At 50.2% G+C, this 13666-nt stretch overlaps 1 protein-coding gene across 3 annotated transcripts; it reads right to left on the bottom strand.

The window, feature by feature from the left end:
- Positions 1 to 209: 209 nt before the first annotated feature.
- On the bottom strand, positions 210 to 12567 carry CFAP298 (cilia and flagella associated protein 298). 3 transcript variants are annotated; one of them, XM_061417997.1, is made up of 7 exons: positions 11471 to 12567; positions 9028 to 9195; positions 7262 to 7329; positions 3861 to 4019; positions 2423 to 2554; positions 805 to 900; positions 210 to 515 (listed from the first exon to the last, which is right to left on the bottom strand). In XM_061417997.1, exons 1-7 carry the CDS (start codon positions 11607 to 11609, stop codon positions 405 to 407), a joined length of 873 nt encoding a protein of 290 aa, XP_061273981.1. In that variant the 5' UTR covers positions 11610 to 12567; the 3' UTR covers positions 210 to 404. The 3 variants fall into 3 exon arrangements, with proteins under 3 accessions (XP_061273981.1, XP_061274053.1, XP_061274144.1); XM_061418069.1 differs by lacking the exon at positions 2423 to 2554 and having other exon boundaries at positions 11471 to 12296; XM_061418160.1 differs by lacking the exons at positions 7262 to 7329; positions 11471 to 12567 and having other exon boundaries at positions 9028 to 9105.
- Positions 12568 to 13666: the final 1099 nt, after the last annotated feature.

Genomic DNA, 13666 nt, shown 5'->3' with positions numbered 1-13666 from the left:
GAAACAAGACTCAGCATCGGGCGGCCTCTAGTGGCCACTGATGGCCAAGTATCACAGTGCACCCGACTCACTGTGGCGGAAAAGGTACCTTCAACATCCTGAGAATGTACAATCAAACAATCAGGGAAGAAAAAGGAAACTATACCTCCAGTATCTAGCCAAAGAAAAGCCTCAAATAGTGGACAGATTATAAAAATAATTTAGCCAGATTCTTTTGAGGATGTGTTTATTACGTTCCAAAACCTTGAATAACTCACTTTTAAAAATTCAAACTGAAAGGAAAACTAGAGATTTCAACAACGTTCACAAAGGGCGCAGCTGTCTTGTTTTAAGCTAGGGTTATTGTCATTTTACCTAAAGAACGGTGAGCTAGTATTTCGGAAGGCTTCGTCAACGGGCAAACTTCATCTGGGTCTCCACTTTATGTCTTTTACTCCATGAAAATGTCTTTTCAAAGCAGTGTTATCTGCCCACGGAGAATTTAAACAGGAGTCGTCATCATTTTCTTCCAGTTTCTAGAAACACATGGGTTTCGCTCAGGAGGGCATTCCAGGAAAGTGTTCTACAGAATCCACGACCAATCTCCCTGCTCCCCGCCTCCCCAGAGAAGCAGGACACCACCAGACTCTAACGCAGAGGGACACTGGCAGGGCCCCCACAGCCTTGGTGAGGCTGCAGCTCAGAAGGTCCCCCCGCCACGTCCTGCAGGACGCATGGCCCCCAGCTGCCCCAGGTGAGGCATCGGGGAGAGGAGTGAACACCCCAAGTGTCCGCTCTGGTGAAAACCCATTGGTCCCACGGTACCTTGAGCTCCTCCTGTCTTCGGTGATAGTACAGCATCAGCTGTTTCTGCTCCTCGCTGCTAATGATGGGCTCTCGAGCTGGAGCTCCCTGGCCCCTCTGAAAAGACGAGGGGACAGCGCGTTGTGGGTGAAGGCCTTCTGTGGCTGACCTGGGAGGCTACAGCTCACGTCTTAGAACTGCCTTTGCTGCTGCGGTTGTTGTTTTGTGCTCCACTGGATCCACTCTTTTTAAGCCTGTGAACTGTAGCCACCAGGCTCCTCTGTCCCTGGGATTCTCCAGGCAAGAATACTGGAGTGGGTTGCCATTTCCTACTCCAGGGATCTTCTTGACCCAGGGATGGAATCCCCTGTCTGTTGGGTCTCCTGCACTGGCAGGCAGACTGTTTACCACTCTGCCACCTGGGAAGCCCAAAGCCCGAACTGTTCTTTGTGGATGGCTAAACAAGGCCATGGTGAAGCAGAAACTCCAATACTTTGGGCACCTGATGCAAAGAGCTGACTCACTTGAAAAGACCCTGATGCTGGGAAAGATTGAAGGCGGGAGGAGAAGGGGACGACAGAGGATGAGATGGTTGGATGGCATCACCGACTCAACGGACATGAGCTTGAGTAAACTCCAGGAGTTGGTGATGGACAGGGAGGCCTGGCGTGCTGCCGTCCATGGGGTCACAGGGAGTCGGACACGACTGAGCGACTGAACTGAACTGATCTGAAACAGGTCATGTATCTCTCATCATCCAAAGCAAATCGTCAAGGGAGTCTCACTCTTGCTCTGGGCCCTCACAGTGGAGGCTGGGGAGTGCATGTTGGTTACAGCCATTCCCAAGCCAGCCACTGCAGGTCTAGTGGGGAAGGGGTAGTGATAATCGTGGAGGCCACCCTGTTTCCCCCGAACTTTAGAGAACAGTTTAGGAGAGAGCACAGGACACAGCAACCTGCAGGCACACAGCTCTACACCAGGCCTTTACAGGTCTCCAGCCTTCCGCCTCGTTCACAGACCATCAGCACTCTGAAAAGCTTGAGACCAGTGCTCGGGGCTATATTTTTCATCTCGAGAAACGTTTGAGTTACTTGTAAGCCCTATTTTTAAAGTTAAAATCATCTTGGTACACTCTCCTTTCCCCCCAATTAAAGGAACTCGAGGACTTCCCCGGTTGTCCAGAGGTTAAGAATCCGCCTGCCAGGGCAGGGGCACAGGTCAACGCCTTGTCTTGGAAGATTCCACACACTGACGAGCAGCTGAGCCCGTATACTGCAAATACCGAGCCTGAGCACCTAGAGCCCTGCTCTGCAACGAGAAGCCCACACAGCACACTGAGGGGCCCCTGCTCAGCCCACCTGGAGAAAGCCCTTGAGCAGCAATGAAGACACCGCCCCGCCAGAAGGAAATAATATATTTTTTAAACTGAGAAAAAACAAACTCCAGATACTGTCAACTGATCTCCCTTTCCTTCCAGTTTTCGTTGCTCCGTATAGAGGACAGTTTTAAGCTTGGACCAAACAGGATTAGAGTGCCTGCATCGGGAGTTTTAAATCTTTCAGGTTTACTGTAAATTTTTACCAGTGTGAAAGTAAGTTAAAAAAAACCAGCCGTGACACATTAAAGTCAAAGCGCTTACCTGCTGAATCTTGACGATGATTTTGGTTTTTTCATTCTTCCCCACGTAGTCTGAAAGCTTCTTGGTACGTCTCAGCTCCTTGGCTGCCCACCACAGCTGTGCCTCTGATTCTTTGATGACGTTGAGCCCTGCCTGGGGGCCACGGTTGAGAACGGGCTTTAAGGCTTCCTGGGCATTGGCATGGTCAGTGCCCCTCCCGGTGAGGGACAGGCTTCCAGCACCCTGCCCTCTCGCGCCCCAGGGAGCACCAGCTTCCCTGCCCACTCACCGCCCTCGCTCACCTGGGCACCTTCCCTGTCAGTCTCCACTCGCGCACTGACTCGGGTAACTTCCTGCTCTGGGAAGTGGGGGTATCCTATCTCATTGGCACCCTCATCCATGCATGATGTAAGGTCCCTCTGAGATGGATTTTTAGACTACGGCCAGGGAGGAAAACGGGGATCCTGCTGGGTGCTCGAATACAAAAGTCCTCGGCTCACGACAATTTCATCTGTGACTTATTGACCATGTGATGGTGTGAAAGGGATACACATTCAGTAGAAACCATACTTCAAATTTTGAATTTTCATCTCTTCTTGGCCTAGTGATAAGAGTGTGATATCTTCTTGGGATGCTGGGCCGTGGCGGTGAGCTTATGATCACCAGAGTAATCAACCATACACTGACAACCATTCTGTACCAGACAACAGTTCTGTTTTTCACTTTCGGCACAGTATTTAGTAAATCACATTATAAAATAGGCTCTGTGCTGGATGATTTTTTTCTAACTGTTGGCTAATTTAAGTATTCTGGAGCACATTTCAGGCAGGCGAGGCTAAACTATGATATTGAGGGCACTAAATGCATTTTCAATTTATTAATCTAATATTTCCAACTTACGTTAGGCTTGTTGGGACACAGCCCATCATAAGCTGAGGAGGACCTATGTGGGTATAACGGGGCTGTCAGTTTGCTTCTGCATCCCCCTCCTATGTAAGATGGCTCAGAGGAAAAGATACTGCCCCACAGGGTAAGGAATAAATGAGAAAAATGAGCGAAAGTGGATCATAAAGCTAAGAAAATATTCAGGAGCAAGAGGGAAGGCTAGAACACAAAACTCCATCAATGGGACCAAGACATCTGGCAGAAACAGGCAAAAATGAGGTTCCTGGCTTCCCAGTGCTTCCCATTTCCCAAAGCAAACGGGAAAAGTTCTCAGCTCCTCCCTCCTCTGCCGCTCCTGTGTGTGTGCGCCAAGCCCTCAACCAGGAGCAGATCTCTGCGGTCCTCCCCTGAATTCACAACCCTGCTCTGAAGCCGAGCCTAGCAAGATAGAAAGCTGTGTATGAAGCAAAAACTACATCAGGACAAATATGAGGTCAAATATGAGCGGCTTCTGCCCTGGGGCGGGGGTAGGCATGAACTCACATTATAGAGACCCCAAGAGCCACCCACATACCTGAGTCCCTGACAAATCTTCTTTATTTTCAAATTCCATCCGGATGGGATCGTATGGCGGCAGCCCCATGGGATAAACTATCATCACGGCACCTCGAAGCTGGTCCAAGGCGTCATTCACCATCTCCATGGTCATGCAGACATTGGCTTCTACTTGTTTCTGAAAGTGGTTGCGGGCACTGTTATCTATGATGTGGCCAATCAACTCAACAGGTGTCAATCAGGTTCTTGTACAAGACCCACGCCAGCAAACAGAATCAGGTGGTGTTGCTACCCAAGTGATTCTGATCTGTCTGTGGGGCTGAGCCACAGCCACCATAACCTCGGTGATAACGCAGAATATGAGCGGCATCGAGGGGGTGAAGTGCAGAGAACAGGGCAAGAATCCCAGGATCTTAGCTTCCCAACCAGGGATCGAACCCATGCCCCCTGCAGGGGAAGCGCAGAGTCTTTTTTTTTTGGTTTGTTTTTGGAAGCGCAGAGTCTTAACCACAGGACTGCCAGGGAAGTCTGGTCGGGGACCTCATGCTTTAGCATGGTGTCTGCGCGAGCGCTGGATAGTCAGTGTTAGAGCCGAACTGAACTGCAGGCCCCCTAAGCTGACGTCTGAACACAAAGACTATCAGGGGGACTGTAAATAAAGTGGTAACTGTGGAAACGAGGGGAGCAGTTGGGATTCAAGAGGCATCGTGGGAGTGGGTGGTATGGGACCAGACAAAGCATTCGGGTGACAGAGAGGCAGTGACGAAGGGAACCCTGATACACTGGCGGCTGTGTTAATAGAAATGAAAAGTCTGCAGGAAGGGCCAGCTCCCGGCTACAGAACACACGGCAGAGGAATCCATGAGTTTAGCCCTAGAAAACTTGAGTTTGAAGGGCTGGATGGACTTCCAGGTGAAAGAAACCCAGGTTGCAAGTAAACAAGGGTGCTGGGGTACAGGACAGAGACTGGAGAATTATCTGTAGAGAGTGGAAGCTGGTATTTGGCAGAGAAGATAAAATGACAAGGAAGAAAGAACAGAAAGAGAAGAGAGCTGATGCTAACACACTTGGTGAAACACTGGATTTAAGCAGCAAGATGAAGAGAAAACAGCAACCAGAAGCTGCGAGGGAGCCAGGACAGAGGAGACCCGTGGACGTGGTGCAAAGTCAGGCATGACTCAGGAGTCAGATGGGAGAGGCTTCTGGATTTGCAGCCTGGGGGCCACTGGGGGCACCAAGGTAGTCATGTCTGTTGGGGGAAAGAAAACAGCGGCCAGGTTCTCAGAAACCCGGGAGGATCGGGCCTGAGGTTCTGGGGGCCTCTCTTGCCTTACCTACTCCCAGGATGGCTTATGAAATTGTTTCCAAGTCAGAAACCCCCATCACATGTATCAGGCCTCCCCAGGAGGGGCCCAGGCCCACAGGCGGTGTGAGGGTCCACCAGCCCCGGGGTCACCCGAGGGCAGTGGTCCCGACCACAGGACGCCACCCCCCCACCAATATGCCCAGACAGGGGCACCAGGGGGTCACTTTCTACAAAAGCTCCACTGATACCAAGGGCAGTGGTCCTGACCAGGTGCCACGGCAGGGGACAGACAAAGTCAAGGTGCGGCCTCAGGATGACAGATTCCCTGCGGTCCTGGGCTCCCGCTCTTGGCTGAGGGTGGGTCCCGGGGAGGAGTGCACAGATGTCACTGCCCACCCTCAAGGGGCCCCAGCTTGGATGCCCCACCACCTTCCACATTCCCCCGGAGGAACCCAAGTGATGGAGGCAGAGGCTCGGGGCCCAGGGGCTGGACGGTGGGCCTGCTGGGATCTGAGCACCCACCTACCTGCCGCGTGTTCTGACCCACGGGGCTAGCTGCCCCCCACGTGGCAGGTCTGGGGAGGTGGGAGCCAGGCCGGCTACATGTGGGGGCAGCGCGGAAGGGCCCTGGGTGAGAATCGAGCCCTGGCCCCACAAGCTCTGCCACTTTGGGCAAACTGCTACAGAAAAGCGACTGGAAGACCTGTGAAAGCTGTCTCTAAACTATGAAATGACAACATAAAAATACACACAGGCAAAGGAAATAAGTGACATAAACGCATAGGAAGGATTTCCACAGAAGGAGGCATTGGGGAGTGGAGTGGGGGGCAGAGCAGGGCCCAGGCCACTGCTCTCCTCATCTGTTCTGGGATGGGCCAACTTGACTACATGTTACTAGTTATTATCTATCCTTCTGGGCTTCCCTGGTGGCTCAGACGGTAAACAGTCTGCCTGCAATGCGGGAGACCCAGGTTCGATCTCTGGGTTGGAAACATCCCTGGGAGAAGGAAATGGCAACCCACTTCAGCATTCTTGCCTGGAGAATCCCATGGATAGAGGAGCCTGTAGGCAAGCTACAGCTCAGGGGGTCACAAAGATTTGGACATGACTGAGCGACTTTCACATTCATCCTTTTAAAAAAAAAGTCTCTGCAGCCAAATGCATTTTGTAAACCCTGGGTCGAACCGAAGCCTTTCCTATATTGACAGGCAGAAAAGCATGCTCCCCTGAATCACTTGAAGGATTCGCTGGCTTAGGAATCACAATGATATCCAGAGCACTAGGCGGAACAGGAGAAGCAGCAGTTATCCAGGAAGAAGACCCTGGCTAACCCGGTGGAGGGAGGGTGGGGCAATGATCATCAGCAACACGTAAATAAAAGCCACTCAATTCCTGAAAAATCCTTAAATTACTGTCCTCCAGACTCACAGCCTATGCCTGTCAACAGTCTGACTTATGTTTCTCCTTCAGTGAAGTATTTTGTGTGTAAGTACTTCAGATAATTACAAAGAGCTAACTCATAATACACACGTGTTGTGTCAATCAGATCCTGCAGATCCAGTGAGCGGCCACAAGGTTCGCATCTGCCCTATTCGTCTTTCTTTAGTTCTTAACGGACTACGACCCATAAAATAGATAAGCAGCAAGGATTTACTGAATAGCACGTGGACTTATATTCGGTATCTTGTAATAACTTATAATAACTTATAATCGGGTGGTGTACCTGAGAGTAACACAACATGGTAAATCAACTACAGCTCAACAAGAAGGAAAAAAAAGCATATGAGCACCAATTCATGTTTGAACTACATTTACACAAGCCAATAACCATTTTTGTCTGACCTGAAGAAACTGAGAGGATTGCGGGAAAGAAAGGGAAAGAAAAAAACAAGCTAAGGCCCACTCTAAACATGTTTGTTTCCTTTGCCTCTGGAAGGAAGGGTCAGGGGGCGGGGGGCCGGTGCGGTAGGAGAGGAGGAGAGAGACAGACAGAAAGAGAAAGAGAGAGAAAAAGAAAGAATGAAAAAAAGCTGGCTGGCAGATAACTCTGGAAGCCATTAACTGGAATTTGTATTTCAAAAGACAAGTTTTAGAATATCATTTAAAAAGCTAACCTTAGATATTATTGCTTTGGCTTCTTCTATAGTCTTCTTTATAACTTGCTTCATTTTTTCATTTGGAGCTAAAAATAAAAAAAGGGAAGGGGGAGAGAAACAGCCATCTTTAGGATTCTTCGTAACCCCTTCTGTCTGAGTCGGGAGGAAGTGAGATGAGAGAAAGTACAAGAATGGATCCAGGCAAAGGACATAGGAAAGCTGGACGTCAGAAGTTAGTTATTAGTTAGATCTCTCAAACTTGATACCCTTAATAAATAACACTGGTACTTAGTCATTGAAAATACTAGAAATACAAAACTGTACTAAGACAAAGTGATTAACACAATCTTGATTTAAAGATGAATAATGAACTGGTAATGTTCTGTTAACTGTTTTTACAAGTACCATGATTTATTTCTTTGATGCAATTTCAGCTAAAAAGCCAAAAAAAAAAAAAATCTCTCCAAATTGAGAATGGATTTAGGTATGAAAAGATGTGGAAGACAACCATTATTATTTTCTAGGTTAAAGTTCAAAATAAATACCATTAATAGAAATTCCTATTATCCTCAGTATTATTTTTTTTTCTGAGTATGCAAAGGCTTTCTTTTGCATGGACACTTTCTTTCTTTTGCTTTTAAGAGTGTTTTAAGGGTATAATAGGTACTTAAGTGTTTGTTAACTGATCAATTATAATCTTTTAAAGGGAGCTTTTTATGCAGGTTAAAAGGGATATGGTATCAAAATAGGTTATCATCCCTTTTCCCCTCCAATCCCACATGAACAACCATATACTAAAAGGAGACTAATTTCTTCAGTTCTGCCTGTCCTAAACTGCTTTGTACGAGAGCGGCCTGTCCTCAATTCAAGTGGAGACCACTGGGCTGACATTTATTTCCTCTTTCCACACACAATCGCTAAATAAATTCTGATGTACAAACTGTAACAAAACATGCCCTGTGATATATTTTCAATGATTATCCCCTCAGACTATTAGATTGAACGATATGAAAATGCCAATTTTCAATTATTTGTTGCCTATAAAGTTGGTAATTTCTTGTGGTTCATCTACTACATTTAAAAGCTAGCTGAAACTTAGTAAGAGCAAGAAGACAGATGCCTTCTTTTCCATCTAATTCATCCTGGATTAGTGTTTTGCTGCTTCTGCTAAGTTGCTTCAGTCATGTCTGACTCTGTGCGACCCCATAGACGGCAGCCCACCAGGCTCCCCGTCCCTGGGATTCTCCAGGCAAGAACACTGGAGTGGGTTGCCACTTCCTTCTCCAATGCATGAAAGTGAAAAGTGAAAGTGAAGTCGCTGACTCTTTGCGACCCCATGGACTGCAGCCTACCAGGCTCCTCCATCCATGGGGTTTTCCAGGCAAGAGTACTTGAGTGGGGTGCCATCGCTTTCTCCGAGTGTTTTGCTATAAGGAGTTAATAAGGGCTTTCCTGGTGACTCAGACACTAACGAATCTGCCTGCAATGCAGGAAACCCAGGGTTCAATCCCTGGGTCAGGAAGATCCCCTGGAGAAGGAAATGGCAACCCACTCCAGTATTCTTGCCTGGAGAATCCCATGGACAGAGAAGCCTGGCAGGCTACAGTCCATGGGGTCCCAAAAGAGTTCAACACAACTTAGCAACTAAACAACAACAAGGAATTATATGGTACAGTTTTTGTAATTTTGAATAGAAATACTGAGGTCAGTTTTTTAACTTGAAGACTGTTTTCACACTGATTGTTATATTCAGGCATGTGCAGAGAAGAAAAATGCTGGATTACCTTGTCCATTCCTCCGTCCAATGTCATCTTTTTTAAATACTGAGCCTCCACTAGGGATACACTTTTCACCCCATTCATCCTTTAATTTCAATTCTTCAATCTGTTCATCAGTCAGTCCTTGCATATTAGGAGGCAGAAATACACCATGTTCTGCTAATTCTTCCATTTCTTAAAAACAAGAGGAAATTAGACAATATGCATCACAGTCATTATTATAACACCTTACACTTCACTGGAATGGAAACTTCCTAGAAGTCAGGGGCCCGTTGGCTATTTTATTTAGCAGACACTTAGATGTCACTTGCTATGGCATACCTGTCCCTGACCTCTGACAAATGCGCACCGATGCATCTTAGATCAACAGAAGCAGAGTCTGGGGGCTCACCCACCGGAAACAGGCTGCAGTTTCTGTGTGCCAATCCTCTGTGCTATGTTATACCTCCTGGCATTCAGGAGGCATAAATTGAAATTCACTGAGAAGTTGAATACATACCCAACCCAAGGACTGAACCCAGGTTTCCTGCATTGCAGGCGGATGGTTTACCATCTGAGCTACTAGGAAAAGAATCCGCCTGCCAGATGTGGGTTGGATCCCTGAGTTGGGAAGATTTCCCTGGAAGAAATGGCACCCGACTCCAGTATTCTTGCCTGGAAAATTCCATAGGCAGAGGAGCCTGGCGGGCTACAGTCCATGGGGATGCAAAGAGTCAGACACGACTGAACAGGTAGCACAGATTAAGTGAATGGGTTTCCCATTCACTAATGAGACTCTGAACAATCAGCACCACATTTCAATTGATAATTTCACAGAAAAAGAAGCTGAGGCCCTTTTCCCCCCAGATGCTTTGATTTTAAAATAACACTTAATTGAGCTCGGTCTGGAGTAGGTAAATTTTACTAAGAAACGATACATATGACCCACAAATGAGTTCTTAAGGAATGGATAGTTTATGATCCTTAAGGAGTACTCTATGGTACAAAAATCAAACAATCACATCGTGGATCACATCTGGACTAACACACTGTCAAGTACTGTGCTGCCTAAGGCAACAGTTAGGAGCTTCAGGAGGCTCTGAGTGCTAACTCCTTTCAGTCCTGTCCGACTCTTTGCGACCCCATGGACTGTAGCCCATCAGGCATCCTCTGTCCATGGGATTCTCCAGGGAAGATTACTGGAGTAGGTTGCCATGTCCTCCTCCAGGGCTCTTTTCAACTCAGGGACTGAACCCTGTGGCTTTTAAGTCTTCTGCACTGGCAGGCACATTACCGCTAGAATTTACATTTAAATGAATTGAAATAAAGAATGCAGTGTCTTGGCGGTGTTCAACAGCCACCTGTGATACCGGCCACCCACTCCAGTGTATTCTTGCCTGGAGAATCCCGTGGACAGACCACGGAGTCGCAAACAGTCGGACACGACTTACAGCAACTACCACTGCTAGACGGCACCGCCAGGGAACATCTCCGGGCGGTGGAAAGTTGCATTGGCCGTCACGGCTCCGGGGTTGGGGATGGGGGGGTGGGGGTTGGGCGGGGGGCAGTGACCAAAACACTGTAACATGAGGATCAGGCTGTTTCCGAGAGCAGGGAACACGGAGGGAGGCAAGAACGCCGAGTCTCTCTCGCCCTTGAAAACCATCCCAAAGCTGGGTGGCTCTCCCACCCGCCCCAAACCCCCCCGGAGACTGCTCTATCTTCAAAGTCTCAAAAGAGAACACTCTTAAAAATCGGCCCGGGGATCGTCCCACCTCTCACACTTGTGGAGATCCCCTACACGTGCTCTGGGGTCCAGGCTCTCGGCTCTCTCCTGTGCCACCTCCCGTCTCCCCCCTCCCCCCTCCTCAGTTTCGGGACTTAGGTCGGTTTGTTTTGCTTAGAGGCCCAATCCCGACTCCCCAGGCCGTGGAAGGGCCCGTCCCGTCTGCTCCGAGCACCCTTCCACGCGGTGCAGTCAGTTCAGTCGCTCAGTTGTGTCTAACTCTTTACGACCCCATGGACTGCAGCACGCTAGGCTTCCCTGTCCATCACCAACTCCCGGAGTTTACGCAAACTCATCTCCACTGAGTCGGTGATGCCATCCAACCATCTCATCCTCTGTCATCCCCTTCTCCTCCCGCCTTCAATCTTTCATCAGGGTCTTTTCCAGTGAGTCAGTTCTTTGTATCAGGTAGTAATGGAGTTTCAGCTTCAGCATCAGTCCTTCCACTGAATATTCAGGACTGATTTCCCACGCGGTGCAGTCGCTCCTGGAAGCATCCCTGGGGAAACCCGTGGTCCCCATCTCAAGCCCGGCAGCTGCGCGTCTTCGCAAAGTCTTCACTGGCCTGACCCTCGGTCGCCCCTAGCCGGCCCGAGTAGGCCTGGCGGGTCCCGCCCAACTTCACCCCGTCCCCGCGGGCCCGGTTCTCTCCTCCCGTCCCAGGCCCAAGCCGCCGGGCCGCACCTGACCAGATGCGCTGCGCCTTGAGCCGCGCGTTGTAGACCCGGGCCACCTGCGCCGTGAGTTCCTCCAGCTCCGAGCTCCCCGGCGCCTGCAGCAGGAACTGGCTCTCGTCGCCCCGCTTCACGTGCAGCAGAACCATGGTGGTTGCGGGAGCCCCGCCGGAAGGCCCGGGACAAGCGGCCTGAGGTCACCCACCCCCGCGGGCGGACAGCGAAGATCACCGACCAACGGTTGCCGGGAGGCCGGAACCCCGGGTTCGAGCGTTCGCGGTGCTGGGACTGGGCAGGGGAACTGGGGGAAACGGCTCCGCTCCCGGAAGTGGCTGTTGCCAGGAGCAACAGAGAAACACGATCTGGGAGCGGGGAGAGGGAGGGGACTAGGGGGAAACAGTACCCGCTCTCGGAAGTGCCTGCTGCCAGGAGCAACAGAGAAACGCGATCTGAGGGCGGGGGTTGGGGCCCACGGCTCAAGGGCAGACCCTGAGGCTGGGGAAGCTACGGTGCGCGGGGACCCGGGCCTCCCTCCACTACCGGGACAGTAGGTGCAGCCGAGCAAAGGCTCCCGGATCGGCCCCCGCACCGCCGGAGCTGACTTCGCCGAGACCCCGCTCCCGGAAGTGGCTGTTGCCGTGGCAACCCTCAAACCGACCAGCCGGCTGAGGGGAGTTCTGGCCGCTGGGTCGGCTCGCCGGGGGCCCGAGATTCCATCCAGGGAGTTGGGAGGGGAGGCGCAGGGAGGTTGCTCGACCGGGAATGGGAAGTGGTGGCGGGCACCCAGAGACGCCAAGCCCCCACAGCAGTGTTCCCACCGTCGCTCGAGGCCTCGCCAGCCTTTCCGCCTTCCGCAGTCTCCACTTCCGGAAACGCCTCCGGCTGCTTCCGGTCTGGAGCGCTGAGGAGAGAGGCCATGACGCACGGCTGAGGAGAGACCGTCGGCTGTTGGTTCTTTGGTCTTCAGGACTGAGGAATCGGGGAACGTGCCCGTACTTCTCCATGCGGGGTGATTCGGATGCCCAAGTCTAGTGTATCTGGCGCGGCTGACGCCGGAACGACGCTCCCCAAACTGTCGTCATTCACTGTCCAGCAAAATTCTTATTAAAGGCAGTCGTGGGGGGCGCTGTTTATTCCCAAACAGGGCGGCAGGTCCAGGGTCACTGCTCTCACGGAGCTTATAATCAATGTAAGTGACAACAAGAAAGCAAACATAAACGGATAAGGCAGATTTTAAAAAGTAAAAAAACAAACAGGGTGATTGACTTTTTAGATAGGATGGTCAAGGAATGTCTTAAAGGGATGGGTAACATTTGCACTGAGTCCTTGCTCACGCACGAGGCGCTTGCAAAGCTATCGAAGTAGTGCAAGGTCCTCACCCCTGGTTGTCTCCTTGGAAGGGCCGTTGCCGAATACGAATTGATTTGAATTTTACAAGCACCTGGCACTCCGTGTACCTGAAACTTTTGATTCCCTGCGTTGAAATCTGTATCCCTGAAGTTCCCCGGGCAGAGGGAAGAAAGTGGGAGACTGTAGGCCTGGGAGTGCGTCGAGGCAACCCAGAGCCTCATGTGAAGACTGCTAGAATGATACTGGATAGAAGGGGGATGGCGCCCAGCGGGGAGATAGGTGTGTTTTCGTCTCTAGTACTGTCAGGGCAGGGATCACTCAGACCCTGGAACATGCAGTACTGGTCAGACTGGCAAATGTCTTTTACCCAGAGGGAGAAAGGGGTCTACTGGGTTCACCTACCTCCTGACTGCTGGCTGTAGGATCCTCCTCCGATTTTCTCCTGAATCCAACTAAGTATCCATCAGGCCACTCCTGCTTAAAACTTGCTATATACAGCCTTCTAGGTAGTGAGAACCATTTATCCACACACTCATGTATTACAGACAGGGTCTCGGGGTATAATTTTTAATAAATGTAAAAGGAATGAAAAGAATAGAAAACCCATGTTTGTACTGGTCATCCAGTTCTGTACTTACCGACTTTACATTGTTGCTATTGTTTAGGTGCTAAGTTGTGTCCATAACCCCATGGACTGTACCCCACCAGCCTCTGGCCAAGGGATTCTCCAGGCAACAACACTGGAATGGGTTGCCATTTCCTTCTCCAAGGGATCTTCGTGCCCCGGGGATTGAACAGGGTCTCTGACTTGGCAGGCAGATTCTTTACCACTGGGCCACCATGGAAGCCCATTAAC

The sequence above is a fragment of the Bos javanicus genome, chromosome 1 (genome assembly GCF_032452875.1).
Source record: "Bos javanicus breed banteng chromosome 1, ARS-OSU_banteng_1.0, whole genome shotgun sequence".
NCBI classification, from domain to species: Eukaryota; Metazoa; Chordata; class Mammalia; order Artiodactyla; family Bovidae; genus Bos; species Bos javanicus.
Note: the sequence above shows the minus strand (reverse complement) of the source record. Positions and strands in the feature narration are given on the sequence as shown.